Source organism: Portunus trituberculatus, chromosome 34 (assembly GCF_017591435.1).
Source record: "Portunus trituberculatus isolate SZX2019 chromosome 34, ASM1759143v1, whole genome shotgun sequence".
Lineage (NCBI taxonomy): Eukaryota > Metazoa > Arthropoda > Malacostraca > Decapoda > Portunidae > Portunus > Portunus trituberculatus.
This window is the reverse complement of record NC_059288.1, coordinates 5,389,317-5,410,384: the sequence shown is the minus strand read 5'-3', so window position 1 is coordinate 5,410,384 and position 21,068 is coordinate 5,389,317. Positions and strand designations below refer to the sequence as shown.

General features: G+C 41.9%; 2 protein-coding genes across 2 annotated transcripts in view; both read right to left on the bottom strand.

Annotated features, from left to right (window-relative positions):
• Positions 1 to 5,612: 5,612 nt before the first annotated feature.
• Positions 5,613 to 10,370, bottom strand: LOC123512717 (platelet-activating factor acetylhydrolase IB subunit alpha2-like). The gene is made up of 5 exons (XM_045269269.1): positions 10,198 to 10,370; positions 8,310 to 8,516; positions 7,479 to 7,601; positions 7,082 to 7,183; positions 5,613 to 6,146 (listed from the first exon to the last, which is right to left on the bottom strand). The coding sequence occupies exons 1-5, from the start codon at positions 10,261 to 10,263 to the stop codon at positions 5,880 to 5,882; spliced, it is 765 nt and encodes a 254-aa protein (XP_045125204.1). The 5' UTR covers positions 10,264 to 10,370; the 3' UTR covers positions 5,613 to 5,879.
• Positions 10,371 to 10,624: 254 nt separating this feature from the next.
• LOC123512716 (facilitated trehalose transporter Tret1-like) overlaps positions 10,625 to 21,068 on the bottom strand; it is a 12,575-nt gene continuing 2,131 nt past the window's right edge. The window contains exons 3-8 of the mRNA XM_045269268.1: positions 18,941 to 19,060; positions 17,270 to 17,393; positions 16,741 to 16,914; positions 16,039 to 16,173; positions 11,650 to 12,103; positions 10,625 to 11,491 (exon numbers count right to left, since the gene is read on the bottom strand). Coding sequence (XP_045125203.1) covers positions 11,146 to 11,491; positions 11,650 to 12,103; positions 16,039 to 16,173; positions 16,741 to 16,914; positions 17,270 to 17,393; positions 18,941 to 19,060 — 1,353 coding nt within the window. The 3' untranslated portion in view covers positions 10,625 to 11,145. The remainder of the gene's footprint in view (positions 11,492 to 11,649; positions 12,104 to 16,038; positions 16,174 to 16,740; positions 16,915 to 17,269; positions 17,394 to 18,940; positions 19,061 to 21,068) is intronic.

Genomic DNA, 21,068 nt, shown 5'->3' with positions numbered 1-21,068 from the left:
TCACCCCAATGCCCATGGATGTGTCCCTCCTGCCCTATGCACTGCACATTTTCCACCGCCAGTGACCCTCTCATCCAAATGTACGTGACTCCCGCCAACCAGGGACATCACCAGTATGCAAAGGACGTCTCTCTCTCTCTCTCTCTCTCTCTCCTCAACACGCCCTTCTTTCTCCACAGGAAACATGTCTAATAATAACCAAGGTAAATAAATTGACAGATAGATTAAACCAACAATCACACCAACAGAGGTGCGCGCCCCGCCTATATTTTATAGTATATCGGCTGATCTCGACTTCAGGAAGCAGTTTTCGTATTTTTATTTCTAACAAGAATAACATGTCATTCTTTATTCATGACATCTCTCTCTCCTGCCCATGACATCCTTCACACACCGACTGCGCCTGACTCTCACTGATCTATGATATCTACATACCAAAATCCCTAAGTTGAAAACTTGACATCACGCGAGGTGGAGATGAAAGGGGCGCAAAAGCACTCTGCACATACTGAAGGCGTCTCTTACTGAGATTACCTCCTTTGTATACCAAGGGTGCTTCTCTTGCTGAAAACAACTTGTACATACATACCAAAGACGTCTATCCCCTGCAAAAATCTTTGTACATACCAAGGGCGTTTCTCCTGCCAAGGATATTTTACATGCCAAAGGCAGTCCTCTCCTGCCGAGAACATCTTGCGCACACCATGCAAGGGCGCGTCTCCGTCCTGCTGGGCACACTTAACATATAACAAGGGTGCCTCCTTCCTGCTGGACACACCTAGCACATACCAAGGGCGCCTTCCTCCTGCTGGGCACATCTTGCACATTACAAGAGCATCTCCTTGATGCTGGGCACACTCACCACATATCAAGGGCGCCTTCCTCCTGCTGGGCACATCTTGCACATACCTAGGGCTCCTTCCTCCTGCTGGGCACATATTGCACATACAAGAGCATCTCCCTCCTGCTGGGCACATCTTGCACATACCTAGGGCACCTTCCTTCTGCTGGGCACATATTGCACTTCCCAAGGGTGCCTCTCTCCTGCTGGATACATCTTACACATACCAAGGGTGCCTCCCTTCTGGTGGAGACATCTTGCACATACCAATGGTGCCTTCCTCCTGCTGAGCACACTTACCACATAGTAAGGACACCTCCTTCCTACTGTGCACACCTTGTACATACCAAGGGTGCTTCCCTCCTGCTGGGGACACCTTCCTACTGGGCACACCTTGCACATACCAAGGGCACTTTCCTCCTGCTAGGCACACCTTGTACACACCAAGGACACATATCACAGTAGTCCACAGCTGTGGCTCCCTCTCACTTCTCCCTCCTGGCACTTCATCAGTCTGCTGGGGAGGGAACCCCATGACTCTGACTCCTGGGTAACAACACCAGCAACAATACCCAGGGCACAGTACAGGGGGAATGAAATAAGCAGTTGTGTAATAACTTAATGTATTGATGGAACACAGAAGTGCACTGGAGCCTTAGCAACAGGGTAGATAGCACAGTGGCCACACCCTCACACTGACACCCACCATCTTTCTCCCTCCCAGTGTGAGGTGTGGACACAAACATATGCCAACTGTAATATTAAAGCTAAAATAACAGTATGTAGCAGAAACATGATGTTGCAGACTCTCTTGTGTGTGTTTGTATGTATTTATGTACGTGCAAATAAATACTAAGACTGTAAAAATAAAAATACTGTATGTATGAAATGGAGTAAAAAAAGGCTTAATAATAATACATAATAGTACGTAACAATAATAATAGTAGTAATAATAATAATTACATCGTACGGAAATGTTCCCACAGCGATGACCAGAAACACAAGGGGAGGAAGCAGAGATACATCATACACCAGGCCCACACAACACTGTATTGCCACCTGTCCCCACCCTCAGGAGACACACAACACACCAGGCCTCCTCCCAACACTGACGCAACACAAACAGCAAGTATTCCTTCAAGTTTGGACCTCTCATCTTGACTGACACAAACAGGCACTGGTGGAAGTGACTTAATGATTTTTTTTTGTGTGTGTGTGTGTGTGTGTGTGTGTGTGTGTGTGTGTGTGTGTGTGTGTGATTCTTGCAGTAGCTTAAGGAAGGTAGTGATAGGTTAACAAGGAAGTTAGTAAGAATTAAAAGTTTTGAGGTTCATGTGATAGTTTAATGATGCTCTAGTGAAGTTAATGAAAAATTTTAAGGAGTTTTGGTGGTTCCTGAGATGGTTCGATGACAGTTCTGCAGTGTCTTTGTTGTTTCAAGGGTAGTTTTATTCTAATGTGATTCTATGCCTTTAACAAACTTTACTGGAACATGTTAGGGTTTTTCAGATTGTTTTAATGATTCCAGTAATAATTTGCAGAACTAACAATAGTTCAACAGGCCAAAGTGGAAGTAATTATAGATCCCAAGAGTATTTCCATAATTCTACTTCAAGTTTTGCAAAAATTATGTATCCGTTAACAGAAAAAAGCATCATGAGAATCTGACTGATTATCTCTGTGACCTTACAATTTTTCTAACAAAGTTTTTACGAGTTTTCATATCATAATAGAAAAGCAAGCACAGTCAGGATATAACCACTTATCTCAGGGGCCATTGCAAGCAGTCAAGATGAGAAAACCAAGCATCTAAGAATACAAAACCAACTTCTCTCACACAAACTCAGGACAGTGAAGGGACAGGTCACCATTCACCCAGGGAACACATATAGGGACCTCACCAGTCACCACCATCACTTACTCCTCACCATCACTCACAGTAAACCTAAATTCTTGCCTTTTTAATTCATGAGATCACACACACACAGGTCTCATCACAAAATGTGCCTCAAGAATCAACTTTCCAAATGAGGCAATTGGATGCAAATTCACTAAATATTTTAACAGGTGGGTTTCCGCAAAGCTAAGCAGGTCTGTTGCACTCGACCCATTGTCAAAACTAAGGTGCAATGCATACGTATCATAATATTGCAAGTAAAAGAGTAAAAAAAATGCTATGGAGGTTTGACAGCGCTAAACCATCTATCAATTACTACTGTACATCAAGGGAACGGTTCTTGCTGGTGATGAAAGTAGTGATATCACCTCATTTCATTGCAGACTCTCTTCCACCAAACATCACAGCAAGATATCACCTCATCTCCACCTCATTTCACTCTACTCTCTTCCTCTCAAATCACACAAGCCTTCAACACCTAACAACACAGCCTCACTGCAGCCTTACACAAAACAAGCACGAGCACATCAAGACCTCACAGCACACATCTCTTTCTCTCCCCCTCCAAGCACCTCCCAATAGATACTGTACTAAATGCAGTAACAAAGATGCAAACTTGGTGATGCAACAAGCCGTGACTATGAACATTTCTGACGCATCATAGCTTTAAATTCATCTTTGTCAGTAATTCAATCCACATTATATGGTATTGTCTCAGCACACTCTTCTCTCTCTTCAGTTCATTACAAGCTCCCTAACCAGACCCAAGTAGGCCACAATCACACATAGCAGAAATAGAACTGTGCACATTTTAATACAGAAAAGCACAGTTTGAGGCAGTCATGTGTTTTTCTAAGTGTCCCTACAGCAGAATAACTTTAGTTGTATCTCGCTGATTATAGTAAAATAAAAGGCTATTAATTCTTGTAGGAAGAGTACAGAATAGGACTGCCATGTATCTATGTGTCTCTACAGCCACTCTGCTAAATGATCACCAGGATGATCTTAAGATAAACAAGAGATGGATGCACTGTAGTAAGAGCGAAGAATAAACAGATGCACATACACAAATTATTATTATGCCATCACAAATTAACTGCCGGCTGCTGGACCAAATGCATGTTAATAGGAAACTGTGAGGAACCCTAGGACAGTCAGGGCAATGCAATACTCTCACCAATATGTAGGAGGAGAAACATAGACAAAACTCATTCCCGGATCAAAATAAAGGAGAAAAGCCAACCTCCTAAACATGAGAGGAATGGTAGGATAAGACAAAACACAAAACAAATGAATTTACCCCTCTACCATTTCATCCATTGCTATCTTTGCAGTGTGAGGAAAGTAAGAATTGAAACATTGTGGAAATAAAGTAGTATGCTTCTTCCTGTATTTCCTCTTATACTCACTCACTCACTCACTCATCAAATGCCCTTATTCTGAAATGCTCTGCTCTCTCACCATGATTACTTCCCAAGGCCATGATAAAGCTGGGTTCTCAAGAGTGTTTCCTCTTTATAATATAGAATTCTTGTTAATATGCCACCTTTAAAAACCCATGGATAGCTTCAGAGGCTTGAGAAAGAAGTGATGTGGGCAGAAATGTTTCAGAGTAAGGACCTTCACTGCTTCCCAGCTTGAGGTGACACTAGGTTAGCTTCACCACCTCTAAGTATCACAAGAACAGAATCACCACACAAACACACACACACTTCTCTCTGTTCTGCAGCTTTGTTTTTTTTGGAATGCTCTCACCCACCACCACCACCACCACTAGACCAGGCCAGGCCACTCCAGTAAGAGCGCTAACATAGCATACCTCTCCGTCCAGTGACAGTAAAAGAGTGAAGGAGTGGTCGGTGGGGGAAGGCAGGGTCAGCTGGCGGCAACGAGCAACTAAATTGACATGATTCTTGGCAGTTATGGACCAGCAGAAGGAGTTTTGGGGAAAAAATAAATAAAAATAGTAAAACAATACTACCTAATATTTGCAAAGACGTCAAAATTGGAGAAAAAAATACATAGAGCTAATCATAAATGGAAGAAAAAGATAAATGTGCAGATAATTTATCGATGAAAGAAAACAAGATACTGACATATTCCATGCAATAAAAAAAAAGGAAAATAAAATGAGAAAGAAAAATACTTGATAATCTAATATGCATGAATTAAACTGATTAAAATGTACAGAATTGAACAGAATTGGTGGCAAAAACCAGACAAATGTCACAAGAACCCGAACTTTTGACACATGCAGAAACAGAACTGGAAGGAAGCCAAATATTACAGGGTGAAAACCAGAAGACACGAGACAAACAAACATGTCCAGGAAACACGACCAGGAGTGAGGCACTAAATAAATACAAAAATAGAAAAGGATGAAGTAGGAATTTCAAAACACTTCCAGTTTCCCACAGTACACAGGACAGCAGCTCATCTCTCACCGGCATATCCGGGAACACCAATGACGCACAAAACTGACCACAAACCCATAAAAAAAAATATATATAATAATAATAAAAAAATAAAAATAAATAAATAAATAAATAAATAAATATAAAAAAAACTAGATCAACTTCACACTGAGCGGGAGTTAAACGTAAAAATAATAAAAAATAAATAAATAAATAAAAATGAAAAATAAATAAACCAACAAGAAATGTCTTTGGACTATGAGAGACATGAATACTAGACAAGGCATATGAAAAGGAGATTGGAAAAAATTAAAGATCATAGACAAGTGAAGGAAGACGTAATTAAGCTGCCAGTCACAATAATGATAAAAACAAAACAGAAGAAGAAGAAGAAGAAGAAGAAGAAGAAGAAGAAGAAGAAGAAGAAGAAGAAGGAGGAGGAGGAGGAGAAGAAAACAATAAAAAAAAAAAAAAATAGACAAAGAAAGATGTGATTAGGCTGCCAATGATAATAGTGAAAAAAAGAAAATAGGAAACGACAGAGAAGAAGAACAAGAAAGACGACAAGGAAGAGGAAAGAAGAATAAAAAAAAAATCAGAGACAAATAAAGAAAGACATAATAAAGCTGCCAGTGACAAAAATGATCAAAGAAAATACAGAAGAAGAAAAATAAGAAAGAGGAGGAAGAAGAGAAGAAGAAGACATTAGATAACACAGCATCTTAATTTATTCCCCACAAGTGGCAGGGCGTTCAGTCTGTGGGGCATTTTCACCTGACGGGGAGAGAAGTGGTGAGGAGGAAGGGGAGAGGAGGGCAGAGGAGGCATTATTAAGTATTGGTGGGTCGTCCTCGTGAAGCAGGTTGGTGAGCAGGAGGTACACTGGTTCAAAGGCCCGCCGATAACCCTGGGGTGTGAGGTGCAGGTAGTCAAACATATCCCGGTGGTCGATGGTGCCATCCCCAAGCACCAAGTCCTGGTCGATGTTGATTACCTGTGTTGGTGATAGTTGTGTGTCAGGTGATGGTGGTGGTGGTGGTGGCAGGAAATGAATGGGAAGGGTTGGATGTTATACAGAGTTGGTGAAATGTGTAAGTATGGAGGAAGATGTTGGTGTAAGTGTGCATGTATGGAAGAAATGTTGAATTATATATGGAGTGGTGGTGGTGGTGGTGGTGGCGGTCGTGGGAAAAGAAAGGGAAGGGTTGAATGCTATACATGTCAAAAGCCCACTTATTTGCCAGTTCCCTTAGAGATCAATAAATTAACCAAACCTCCCTCTTAAAAGAAGTCAAGTCATAGGAAGATGGAAATAGAGAAGCAAGGAAGGTGTTGGTGAAAGAGTGTATGTATGGAAGAAATGCTAAATCATACATGGAGGAATGATAAAATGTGTGTTGGTGGATGAATATGTATGAAAGAATGATAAAGTATATGTATAGAGGAATGCTAAACTGTGTTCGTGAAAGAGTGTAAGTACAAAAAAAACGCTAAATATGAAAGAATGATCAAGTGTGTATGTATAGTAGAATGATAAGCTATGTATGAGAGAAAGAGTATATGTATGGGAGACAGAGTGTAGGTATGGGAGAAATGTTATACTGTGTTAGTGAAAGAAAATGTATGATAAAAATTTTGCTTTCTCTTATGTTCCTTATACCACTTCAAGAACATTACATCACAGGAGAAACAAATGAGAGAATATGTACAAAAAGATACCATATGAACAAAAACATTACATCATTGCATTACTGGAGAAACAAAGGAGAGTATATGTGCAAAAAAAAAAGATGCCAAATAAATGCCTAAACACATTACATCACTGAAAAAAGAAGAAAAAAGAATGAATACAATTACCAAAAAGTCTATATAAACACGAGAAAATCTCCCCAACAGCCCACAGTGCAACACAGCACTGCCTTGCCTCACCTGACACATCTCAATGGAGCGCAGCGTTTCTTTAATGAGGCCGTTAATCTCACTGTTCTTTTCACGCAGACAGTTTGGCTTCTCCCCTCGCGGCAAGAGAGTCTGCAACGATGGTAGTGGTTAGGGTAAGGCAAGGCATGGCAGGGTAAGGGAGGATAATATAGTGAAAGGCAGGGCAAGGGAGGGTAACACAGGGAAACACAGGGCAAGGGAGAGTAAGACAGGGAAAGGTAGAGTTAGTTAGGTAGGGAACAGTACAGTTAGGCAGGGAAGGTTAGAGTAAGGCAGGGAAGAGTAAAGTATGGCAGGGGAAGTCTAGGTAAGCTTAATTACTATATCTATCCAAGCTTTATTATTACTATTACTATTATTATTATTACTATTTCTACACACTCACCAAGGCTACAATATGACTTTGTGGCTGCTTCTCCCTGATGGTCCTGCAAATCTCCATAATGCCACCGGCCACCTCCGCTGCAGTGTGCTCGTGGTTATTGGTCCCCACTAACACCACTACAGCCTGCAACAACACCACAGCACTACTAAGCCTGCCACTGTCTTGTATGGGGCAGAAACACAACCACTAAAGACTGATAAGACATCCTTGAAAACAGCTGCAAATTCCATTACAGCCTATTAAAACAACCAAGATACAGGTAACTCTCGATTTACACGATAGATGCGTTCCAAGAGGCATCACGTATTTCAAAATTCGCATAAAACAAACTTGTAATTCTCATAAGAAACAATAGATAATGGGGGGATGCGGGATGTGGTCCAAATCGTGTATAAGCAAACCGATCGCATAAATCTAATTGATCATAATATTTTTTCAGTCACGTAATAACAAAAACGCGTAAATTACACACTCATAAATCAAGAGTTATCTGTATAATGGTAAAATATTTGAAAACACTGCTCTACTATCTCCTCTCTCTCTCACACACTTAAAAATGCAGGACACTTCAGAGGTGTGGCATAGGAAAGGCTCAGAATTGGGTCCTCTCTCTCTCTCTCCCTCTGTCTCTTAAAAACTTGTGTCATTTCAATGAGAACTTTTTACCTAAATGGATTTGCAGTGGAGATGTAGCATAGAAAACACTCAGAATATGGTCCTCCCTCTCTCTCTTTCTCTCTCTTAAAACTCATGACATATCAAAGAGAGCCTTTTATTTGGACTCATAGTGGAGGTGTGGCATAGAAAAGGTTTAGCATCTCTCTCTCTCACCTTAGGCTTAATAAACTCCAGCTCTCCGTTCTTGAGCCGCCACAAGACATGCTGTGTTTCGTCGCCACCGATGCCAAAGTTGAGGCAGTGCATGGGGGCGAACCACTTCTCCCACACGTCGGTGCATTGGAGGTTCGCCACAATGGAGTCCCCAACAAACACCACGTCCGGCTCCATTTCCCTCGCCTGGTTCACAAAGCGGTTGTGCTGGGAAAGGTTTGGTTCGGTTAGGTGAGGTGAAGTGGAGTTAGGTTTGGTTTGGTTAGGTGAGGTGAGGTGAGGTGAGGTGAGGTGAGGTTAGGTTAGGTTAGGTTAGGTGAGGTTAGATTAGATTAGGTTAAGTTATATTACATTATTTTTCTTTATCTTTTATGTAAGAGGGAAAATCTGGGTTAGGGCAACAAAAAATATAAAACATTACTGTATTATTTATCATTATTAAACATAATCAACAGTTCTCTCCCCTTACATGAAAAAAAGGCCACTTAGATGCCAGTCCCCGAGCAGGTGTGAGAGAGTTAGCAAAAGAGTTAGGAGTGTTAGCGATGGTTGGTTAGTTGGTTTAGCTAAGTTAGGTTAGGTTAGGTTAGGTTAAGTTGATTCATGCCAGGTCACGTCAGTATACACAGCACAGTATATATTTCAGCACACACACACACACACACATGAAAAAATAAATAAATAACAAAAAAATAAAAAAATAAATAAGTAAAAAAAACAACAACAACCTTTCTGTACACTTTTCACTCAGGCTTAATTTCACTAACTTGTATTTCCCAAACAGACACAACTTTCCCACTATAAAAAAAAAAAAAAATAAATAATAAAAATAAAATAAAATAAATAAATAAACCTTCTCGTATACATTTCCTTAAGGCCAAACTACACTCCTTCACTTCTTCCCCATCCAAACAGTGACTCCCCCACCACTCCCCGTGTTTGTTGGGGCAGTGGGAGGGGCGACACAAGAATACCAGGATACTATTAACCCCTTCAGTACCAGGACACCATTAACCCCTTCAGTACCAGGACACCATTAACCCCTTCAGTACCAGGACACCATTAACCCCTTCAGTACCAGGACACTATTAACCCCTTCAGTACCAGGACACCATTAACCCCTTCAGTACCAGGACACCATTAACCCCTTCAGTACCAGGACACCATTAACCCCTTCAGTACCAGGACACCATTAACCCCTTCAGTACCAGGACACTATTAACCCCTTCAGTACCAGGACACCATTAACCCCTTCAGTACCAGGACACTTAACCCCTTCAGTACCAGGACACCTTTCCATATTCATTCTGGTGACTATTTGGTGATTTTATACAGCTTCAGAAACTCATGTGGGGGATTAAAATAGTGAAGACAGTGGCCATTAATATTCTGACCTCCATAGACCCTTCCTAATGTCAATAAAATCGTCTAATCACACCCAAAACTCAAATGCATCCCAGTACTGAAGGGGTTAACAAGATTCACCTCTCCTCTTCTACTGATACATGGGAAAAAATGGCAAAATGTAGCGTTATGTTAGATATAGAAGCAAATAATAATAAGAAAGAGGTTATCGAAGTTTAAATGTGCAAGGGGAGTATTTAAATGTCTAACAGAGGTATTTAAATGTCCAGTAGCGCTGTTTAAATGTCCACTGAAGGTATTTAAATGTCCTGTAAGTAATTTAATATCTTAAAATAATAAAAATGTCCGGGAGATGAAAAAATAAATAGTGAGAAAACAGTCTAGGGAAAGAAAATGCCATAAAATTAATAAAAACAAAACAAAACAAGGACAACAACAACAACAACAACAAAGCATGACACATACAGATACAGATACAGACACACACACACATACATACACCTCTCCCTCTCTCCTCTCTCACCATACTCAGCCATCTCCCGTCGCCCCGCACGTCTTCCAAGGGCGTGGGTACGGCAGCGGGGTTCATGGTGACGCCCTACAGCCACACACAGACACACAGACAGACACACCACCAGTTAGCCAGCCGCCGCCTTCCTTTCTTGCAGGTGACACCAATATGGCAACACCGTATCTTGATCTTGAGCTTTACTATTTTCTATGAATTTTTGTTTTTTGGGATGATTTATCTTGGGAAATATATTTTTGTGAGTTTTTTGTTATGTTTGAGTGCTTTTTATTTTTTGTTTTTGTTTTTATGTCTATTTTTCCTGCTTGTTTATCATGTATTCATTATTTCTACTTCTTTTCTTGGGGGGTGGGAGGGATGTGGGGGTATTTCATTTATGGTTCTATGAAGATCAGGAACATGTATAATAGAATCCTTGGGCATTAATGATATAACTTTAATTAAACTACCATTGTTATTATAGAAACATACAGCAAATATCAATAACTTAATGGTGCAGGCAACACAGAACATGACTCAATAACTCCCAGGCACACTGTATTGCACTTAGAATAACAAACGTTGATGGAAGATCTGACAAGTGTACGGATGAGGAAGACAGCTTGGTGACAGGCACAGGAACTGCCACGTGTAGGGATGATGATTTCTTGCACTAACCCTTAATCGTGTTCATGTGTTCTATATCAATGCAACACTATTCTCTTTTCCTTGCTTCTGTTATTGCTTCTTGCCTGTTCTTTCCAGTTACAGCTTCTCTAATTTCAGTCTTTGAGTATGAACTTCTACTTCTGCTTGTCACTTACTATGTACTTTCTCGGCTTCTGTATGGTGCTGTGTACTTCTACTATCGCCTCATCACTACTCTCCCCTCATACTGTTTATCCATCCCAACATTTGACTTCCAGTGTTGCAACTTCTCCTGTACCTCTAATGTTTGTGGTTCTATTGCTGTTTCTTGGCCGCTTCCTCCAAGTACAGCCTATCCATCTCAGCCGTGGACTTCTTGAAGGTCTCTGGCATGTAGGGGCGCAGGATGAGGACGGCAGCAGCAGTCATCACCGCGTAGCTCAGGAAAGTGTTGGCTGAACCTAGGCTATCCAGACTCCACCTGAAGGTCTTTGTCACTACGAAGGCAAATGTCCAGTTGGCACTAACCACCAACGCCGCCGCCTGGCCCCTCACCTGGCTCGGCATGCCCTCCCCCAGGAACACCCAGGGCACGGGACCCCACCCCAGGGCAAAGCTCACCATGTAGGCCAGCAGGGCCACCACGGGCACCAGGTACAGGCTGTGGGAGGAGAAACAAGAGGAGGGTGACACAGGCTGGGAGGTATAGAGATAGTTTGGCAAATTTAAACAGAAAATTGTCATTGTAAGTAGAATAAGAGTTTCTTTTTCTATTTTACTAATTATTATGATTATCTAGACCAATCAAGATCAGTATACCTGTTGGCCAGCTCCAGAGCAGCGCCCCCTGCTTCCCTGGCCCAGAAGAAGGTGGCCAGGACCAGCAGGGACGTCAGCAATCCGTACGTGGACCACAGCAGACAGTCCCGCCTCTTGCACGTCCCAATGCAATAAATACCAATAACATTCCCCAGGAGGTTGATGACACCCAGGAGCACTGACGCCTTGGCTGCCAGCGCCTCGCCGCCCACCTCCAGGATGGTGGAGGCAAAGAACACCACTGCCGTGATTCCCGTTGTCTGCTGCGCCACCATGAGACCCATAGCCACAGCCAGTGGCCAGAAGTTAGGTGCACGCAACAGCTCCTTCACACCGACCTCCTCCTGTGCCGACCGTCTGTTCACGCTCTCGTCTATCTCTCTCTGCTCCTTTTCGGCAGCCTCCCTCGACTCTCTCAGCTGCAGCAGTGCCTTCAGGGAGGCCTCAGCACGCCCTGCACAATACCAGAGGGAAGTGTGAGGCGAACAACCTTGTACTGTTTGACAACTCAGGAAAGACTCAGATATCACAGACGTTATACCAACTGACTTCTTGCCAAGCCTGTGCCAAATAATTTCTCAGTAGCAACTCATGAGGAGAGAAAAGATGACACTCATGACAGGCAGGCAAGCCAGCCGGGATACGTCAGAGGCAGGTGTAGCCAGTGTTAACTGCCATGAAAATAGGATGACAGATGCCACTTTTGTTTTAAATATAAGATTAGTAAGAAAACTGCTTCATTGTGTAGGGAGCCGGTATACAAACGTACAGTGTGTACATACATGCATACAGATGTGAATACCTATTTGTTGGTGTATCATATGTATACATATATGTAAAGACATTGTATTCGTGTTGATTCTGGCAAATTCATTTTAATATTGTTGCCAAAAACGTCCCGTAAAAAAGTCGTTGCTGTGATCGAGTGCAGTCGGTCGTCAACCGGCGGCGGCTATTAGCTTGTGTGTGAGCAGCCTGTCATGACAAGGAATCAGCTGGGACTCAGTGCTACCAGCGCTTGAAAAATTTTTCAAGATCTTGAAATATTTACCCTATCCTTGAAAGCTTGAAAAAAAAAGTTAAAATTCCTAAAATCTTGAAAAATCTAGTGACTACATAAAAGTCGCATAAAATGAGAGAGAGAGAGAGAGAGAGAGAGAGAGAGAGAGAGAGAGAGAGAGAGAGAGAGAGAGAGAGAGAGAGAGAGGATCAGCTGATGTCCAGCTGACGCGTACAATACACGTCCCACAGGCCACAGTGGCAGACACGCATTGACAGACTAGTCCTTCAGCTGGTGCCTTTGTTTTGCTTCGCTGGTGAGTGTATCTAGTGAATTGAAACTTAAAGAGTTTGTTATTCGTTATTGATATATTTCCACCCTATGTCATGGTGTATATTATTCACTTAAAGACCCTTATTATTTGTCCCACGAGAACACAGTGAAGCTGAGTGTGCCATTCGAGGATTAGTGATAAGCAATTTGAGTCTCTGTAGCTAATGAGACTGATAAAAAATAACCACAGTGAATAGGGTGTAGCTACTTGTAGGTATAATGATTCTTAGTTTATTGCTCTCATGTGGTGTATTTGGTAAAATTGTTTGAAAATTCGAAGTGTAGCAGGAAGGCTTCTAGCCAAACAAGCCATTACACGACAAAATTCTGTATGTTTCACATGGAATCCTCCAACATCTGTAGTGCAAGATGTAAAAAATGGAAGCTGCTACAGGAGATATACGCAGTCATTGTCAAAGCAGTCCACAGTAACACTTTCTTTTGATTCTGACTGCGAAGATAAGGTGTAAGATATGTTTGTATTATTTTTTTTAAAGAAAGGCTCAAGGCACACAATATTGTTCACGGAAAAAAAAAATATTTTATTTCATACTAATGTACTTCGAGGAGTAGTATCTACAATAAAGATTTTCTTTATTTTACCGTTTATTTGCAATACCCGCTTTTCATTCTGTAATAAAGCAGCATTATACTGTATAGTCAGTTGTACTGTTAACATATTATGTTATTTCAATATAAATATGAAGATTTAGTAGATAATAATACATTATGGTCAACCTTGAAAAAAAAATACCGATCTTGAAAGATTTCTACGACCTATCTTGAAAGATTTTTTCCCAACCGCTGGCAGCACTGCAGTGGGTGGAGGAGCTGCGAAGTGGGAGTCGGGAATCGAGGCGAGCGCGCGGGACGGTGTCTCGGGGACAGCGCCTAGAATAGTGTGCATGTTGCCTCTCAATAATCAAAGATTAACTATTTATACACCGTTGAGGGCACAAAGTGGACAATTGTGTGTGGGACTGTGGGTGCCTGCTGCGGCTGACACGGACAGCACCCACCAGACAGTCTTCGGCTACCGTAAGTAATATATTGATGTAACTCATCATTTCACTGTGGTACCATGTCATAACTTATCGTTGGTAACCTCCAGAACAAAATATCAGTGAAGTAACACCTGCAAATACATTAAAAAAAAAAAATAATAATCCAAGCATTTAATACGTAAACAAACCAAACCCCTGGTTCGCTGCTTCTCTCTCAGCTATTATCTGCCTCATCTCTCACCCATAACAAACCAGACAGGTCACAAAGTGTAGCCATAGGACTAATTTTTCATGTCCGTTGTTTAAATGTATCCGTAATTGTCTTATTTGCGTGTTATGGAAGCCCAGTGAGGGAAAGTGGACTAGAGCTGGTAATGACGTGACGTCATTACCAACTCCCGCCCAAATGTTCTGGCGGTCCCAGATCATCGACTTCCACTATTATTTATATTTGTCTCCGTTCATTTAATTCGAATCACGAGTACCTTTTAAGGGTGTCTGATGGTAGTTCGTTATATTTTACGTGTCTTTCATGATTGAATTGAGCGAAATACGGTGATTTAAAAGGCGTTTCGGACTCAAATGAAAGGTCGAAAATACGTAAAATTTTTATCCCCGTCATCAGTGTTTTTTTTATTTGAGGTTGTAGCGAAGTATTTGTGTTTTCAAAAGATAGTTTATGATAGAAAAGTGTGTAGGGGTCCTGATAAGTTAACTATGGAGACTTTAAGAGTGATTTGTAGCCATGTTAATATTGTAAATAACGTCACTTATTAAATAATATATTTTTAATTGGGCGTGTTGCCAGGTTTTGATACATCGAAATGATAGCCATAATTTTTTAAGAAACGTTATCGATCTTGTTGAGTGAAATATTTGGGCGTTAAAAATGTTTTTAAGAAGGTCGAAGTTGTAACACTTTATTTAAAATTTTTTTTGAAAACATTTTGTTATTCCTCATCCCGGCAATATTTTTGTATTTTAGGAATTAGTTTCGATTAATAAGAAGTCAGAATTTGCACAGTGTTCGTATCCAACTGCCTTTTTGGGAATCCCCATTTTCAAAATGATTTATGTAACGTATATGTGTGACGTCATCAAGAGGAGAGGGGGCCCCCCATGCTAGACCCAGACCGACACCTCGCTCCTGGCCAGAGTGTGTGTGTGTGTGTGTGTGTGTGTGTGTGTGTGTTTCGTTATCAAAGGAGGAACCCAGCTAGATCCAGACCTACACTTCACTCTTAACCCGGATGTAGGGGCAGGTGGGTGATGGCTGTGTGTGTGTGTGTGTGTGCGTGTGTGTGTGTGTGTTGCATTGCTTTTCATAGTACAGATTGTGTGTGTGTGTGTGTGTGTGTGTGTGTGTGTGTGTGTGTGTGTGTGTGTGTGTGTGTGTGTGTGTTTAACTGTTTGTTTGTTTGATCTGCTGCAGTCTCTGACGAGATTGGTGTGTCTCCTTTGACGTGTTCACCTAGCAGTGAGTAGATACGGGATGTCAATCGAGGAGTTGTGACCTTGTTGTCCCGGTGTGCGGTGTGTGCCTGGTCTCAGGCCTATCCGAAGATCGGAAATAATGAGCTCTGAGCTCGTTCCGTAGGGTAACGTCTGGCTGTCTCGTCAGAGACTGCAGTAGATCAAACAGTGAAACACACACACACACACACAGAAGAGGGTTGCCGTGGTGACACTCTGATCACGGGGAGGGCCGGGGCATGGACCAAGAGGGAGGGGCATAACAAGTGGATGGAGATTAAAGGCTTAATTTTGAAGTGGTTGAACTTTCAAAGGAAAATTGAAGTCTTCGCGTGGTGTGAGGCTGCCAGGTCTTGCCACTGAGAAATTATATGACCAGAAATAGGAAGGAGTCAAGTGCTGAAGCGTCTGTAATTAAGCACACTGACTAATCAAGGTGTGTGTGTGTGTGTGTGTGTGTGTGTGTGTGTGTGTGTGAGAAGGGAACATTCGTGTCCATAACCTTTACATTGCTCTATAACCAATCTAGGCAGAGTAGTGATGGAAGCAGGACAGGAGGGTTAGGACTGAGGAACTGACCTGTGCGAGTGAGGTAGTGTGGTGTCTCAGGCAGAGGGAGGAGGAGAGGCACGGGCAGCAGTGACAAGCCAGCGCCAAGCCACGCCAACCCACGCCATGACAACAGCTGACCCGCGCCGAAACTCACCACCAGGCCTGAGAATGATGTGTGAGTATTAACACCTCCCAACACCTTCACTGCATGACTCAGGGTAGAAGATTGAGTAACAATGCTTCCTTTCATTACAAGACATCAAGAAAGTACAATATTCACTCATTTTACTCATCTAATTCACCAAACACAGTAGAAATAATTTTATTCCCACATTTTTTTCCCACATTATTGTAAAACTCATTAATTTACCCATCAAGAAAGTCCAAGGTTCACTGAGTTTATTTAAAAAGAACCACGCCACACCACACCACGCCACACCATGCTACACCACACCACACCAGACTCACACCAGACTCACACCAAACCACACCACACTACACCACACCAAATCCCACCATACAACACCGGATTCACATCAGACCACAATACACCAGACTCTCAAACACCAGTAAACACACCACACCACTTTCACTAGACTACACACACTTGACCCACACCACTCCACACCAAGACCTCTCAAACACCACTAACCACACTACACCACACTCACTAGACCATACTACATCACACCAGACCTTTCAAACACCACTAATAACACCAGTACTCACCCAGGTTACCAAACAGTGCAGGGAAGGCAGCAAGCACATCACGGAGGCTGACATGCACCATCTCCGGCATGAGTACTGAGCCCACCACAGCCTGCATCCCCACACACACGCCTCCCAGCACTCGCCCCAGCATGATCCCACTCACCCCAGTAGAACACGCTATCAGGGCCCAGGCTGGAAGGTGTGTGGTTGTGTTTTTAAAGGGTCTTTATTCATAGCCTTAAAGATGTGACGAATTAATTAAGATGAGATGTTGTGAGGGTTGTTACACGTATCTCTCACACTCACACACACACACACACACACACACACACACACACACACACACACACACACACACACAAGTAGAAGAAGGGCTAGTGGTTGTGATTGTGTTTGTAAGTTCTTAGTTATAAAGATATGACAAATTAATTTAAAAAGACATGAGTTTTATTCAATCTGTGAAAAATTAAATTATGGAAGAACACACGCACGCATACCCTCTCTCTCTCTCTCTCTCTCTCTCTCTCTCTCTCTCTCTCTCACGTACACAAGCAGAAGGGCCAGTTGAGGTGTACCAGTGTGGTCCGTCGGCCAAAACGATCCACCAGCGGTCCAGCCATGACACTGCCGGCCAGCGCTGCAAGGGGCATGACAGCGCCGATCCACGACTCCTGCACCACCACACACCACACCACAGCTGGTTAGTGTCTTATATAATCTTGTTTGTATTTTGTTTACAATTTGACAAGATTGTTTATGAAGTTCCTATCTTTTTTTTTTTTTTAGCTTTTTACAATGTTTAGTAATAGACAAGACTGCATTTTATTTAATTTCTTGAGTTTTTTTTCTATGATTTTTTACTTACTATTTATTTTTGTGTGCTTTTAAATTGGTGTCTTTTGAAACAAGAATATATTTTGCTTTTATGATTTCCAACAAAATTATTATTACCGAGTCCATCCCATCCATTTATCTACTACTTCTATCCATCTATCTATTATTTCTATTCCTAAATGTAACTTAGATGTAACTTGAATCAAACTTCTTTTCTTCAAGCTTGAACTCATTAATTCTGGGCCATCATATCCTGACTACGAACACTGAGACATTACATTATGGTGCCCTTGTCATGTCTCTCACACCACTTCAAGACCTTCATGTCACCGGTAACACACACACACACACACACAAAAAAAAAAAAGAAGAAAAGGCACACAATAAGATACACACACGCAAAAAGAAAAAAAAAGAAGAAAAATAAAGGCACACAATAAGATACCTTCCTAATTTTGCTGTCCCATTTTCACTACTTTTTTTTTTTTTCATCCATAGATTTCACCTGCTACTCTTATGTCTGTCACATCGCTTCAAGACCTCCCTGTCACCAATAACGCAAAACAAACCATTAAAAAGACACCCTTCTAATTTTCTTGCCCTGACTAATTTGTTTTTTTATCTTATTTATTTATCTATTCATTTACCTATCTACCCTGAAAATTTACCTCCAATAAAACATGAAAACAATAAAAGGATAGCTTCACCCTTATTCTGTCCAACTAACTAATGCAAGAGTTAACCAGTACTCTCATTCATTCATACCTTTCTCTGGTACACTCTGGAACTCCCTCCCTGCTTCTGTATTTCCATCTTCCTATGACTTCACTTCATTTAAGAGGGAGGTTTCAAGACATTTATCCCATTTTTTTTTTTTTTGGCTAACTCTCTCGGACCTGCAAGGGGACTGGCAAATAAGTGGGCCTCTTTTTGTTTTTTACTTTTCATGTTGCCCTTGGTCAACTCTCCCCTCTTTCATTACAAATCCTTAATTTTCTCTTATTCTGACTACATTTTTTTTCACCCTGAGAATTTACCTTATGCTATCCTTATTACCACTATACCACTTCCTACCACTCCTTTCATTCCCTATACCACTCTCTATACCACCTCCTATACCACCACCTCTCTCTCTCTCTCTCTCTCTCTCTCTCTCTCTCTCTCTCTCTCTCTCTCTCTCTCTCTCTCTCTCTCTCCATCTCTTCCGTTTCTCATTTCCTTCACATTTCTTTGTTTTTATTTCCTTCTCTCTTTCTCCATCTCTTCCATTTCTCTTTTCCTTCACATTTCGTTTCTATTTACTTCCCTTCCTATACCACTTCCTATATCTCTCCCTGTACACCACTTTCAGACCCCTATCAGACCCCTGCAGAGTTGTACTGACTTGGTCTGGAGTGATGTGGATGTCTGGGTCAGCCCGCATGGATGGTAAGGCAGGAGAGGTGTAGCCCATTGCCACTGTAGCCACCAAGCCCCCCAGACCTATGGATGCTGCTGTCATGGTCTGGAAAGCCCCAATAAGTCCCCATGAACGTCAAGTCACATATTCTTGGACTTGGTATGTTGTTTTATTGTTTTTTTTTTTTTTTTAGTAGAAGTTTTTTTTTTATATACCAAGTGGGCTTTTCACGGGAATTGATGGGCTAAAAAGGATATACTTTTGGGTACCTCCTATCTCGAAGCCCACCCGCTAGGAAATCGTTGCCCCGAGTGAGGAAGCCCATTCTACACTCAGACCGTGGACAGGATTCGAACCCGTGCGCTTGGAGACCCCTCGGACCCCAAAGCACGCATGGTTCCACTGTTTTCATGGTTCTAGAGATAGTTTGCCGGTCTAGTGAAAGTTATTTAAGGGTTTTCATGGTTCTAGTGATAGTTTAATGGTCCTAGTGAAAGTTATTGGTGTTTTTAAGTGTTTTCATGGTTCTAGTAATAGTTTAATAGTCTTAGTACAGGGCAAACTTTTCAGTGCTAGGGCCACGTTAGAAAAACCACAATCTCATAAGGCCGCATACTGTATCAACCCATATGATTACTATTCAAAATACAAAAATAAAAAGGTTTGTAAAGAAAAAGCCACTCTCACGCATATACACATCTGCAGCAAGAAAATAAATCAATAAAATGGTCATTATATCATTTGGCGCCGTTTATTAACTTTCCCTTTCGAATTTATTAACATTTATTGGACCGCAAGAATTCCTTTGGCGGGCCGTAAATTGCTCACACCTGGTCGAGTGGAATTTATTGAGCTTTTTAAGTGTTTTTTATGGTTGTAGTGATAGTTTGACAGGGTCTGGTGGAAGTTATTTGAGGTTTTAAGATATTTTTGTGGCTCTGCTGATAGTTTAAGGACTTCTGCATCTCTGCTAGTTTATAGTGGAAGCTAATGGGAGTTTTGAGAGAGAGAGAGAGAGAGAGAGAGAGAGAGAGAGAGAGAGAGAGAGAGAGAGAGAGAGAGAGAGAGAGAGAGAGATTTATATAATGGTGATAAGCATAGATGGACGTTATTGCGATAAATTATAGAGAAAAATTAGTGCAAAAAACGATGTCAGGTTATCAGCTGTTGCGTAACTTTCCTTTAGAGTCATTTCATAGGTAGCGACAATATTTTTGGTTCCAAACTAGCGATAATCAATAATTTTAGTTCTTGGTTCAAATTTTAGCATAGGAGTGAGTCGCGCTCCTCTCTCTCTCTCTCTCTCTCTCTCTGTTTGTGCAGTAGTGCCGTGACAAGGCTGGAGAGTGACGCATCAACTGGTCGGGCGGGCGAGCACTGATCTACCCCGATGAATTAAGGTGTGTGTGTGTGTGTGTGTGTGTGTGTTTCACTGTTTGATCTGCTGCAGTCTCTGACGAGACAACCAGACGTTACCCTACGGAACGAGCTCAGAGCTCATTATTTCCGATCTTCGGATAGGCCTGAGACCAGGCACACACCACACACCGGGACAACAAGGTCACAACTCCTCGATTTACATCCCGTACCTACTCACTGCTAGGTGAACAGAACCTACACGTGAAAGGAGACACACCCAAATATCTCCACCCGGCCGAGGAATCGAACCCCGGTCCTCTGGCTTGTGAAGCCATGTGTGTGTGTGTGTGTGTGTGTGTGTGTGTGTGTGTGTGTGTGTGTGTGTGTGTGTGTGTGAGTGAGGTATGAAAAAAAAATAATAATAATATACGGTTTATTAATTTGGCAATGTAAAAAAATACACTGAAAATATACAGGGGGGGGGGAAGTATGTGTGTGTGTGTGTGTGTGTGTGTGTGTGTGTGTGTGTGTGTGTGTGTGTGTGTGTGTGTGTGTGTGTGTGTGTGTGTGTGTGTGTGTGTGTGTGTGTGTGTGTGTGTGTGTGTGTGTGTGTGTGTGTGTGTGTGTGTTCATCCGTGCGTAATAGTAGCATCTGTAGGCTGGCTGTACCTCAATATTCCCTTATTTCTGACATCACCATGCACGCGTCTCCTCTCACCACCACCAAACACCACCACGTCCTTCCTCTCCCTCA

Coding starts and splice junctions, on each gene's coding strand:
- LOC123512717 (XM_045269269.1), bottom strand. CDS start 10,263: ATGAACCCCGCTGCCGTACCCACGCCCTTGGAAGACGTGCGGGGCGAC. Junction 8,517..10,197: donor ACGGGAGATGGCTGAGTATG/GTGAGAGAGGAG, acceptor AACCTTTCCCAG/CACAACCGCTTTGTGAACCA. Junction 7,602..8,309: donor TGGAGTTTATTAAGCCTAAG/GTGAGAGAGAGA, acceptor GTGTTGTTGCAG/GCTGTAGTGGTGTTAGTGGG.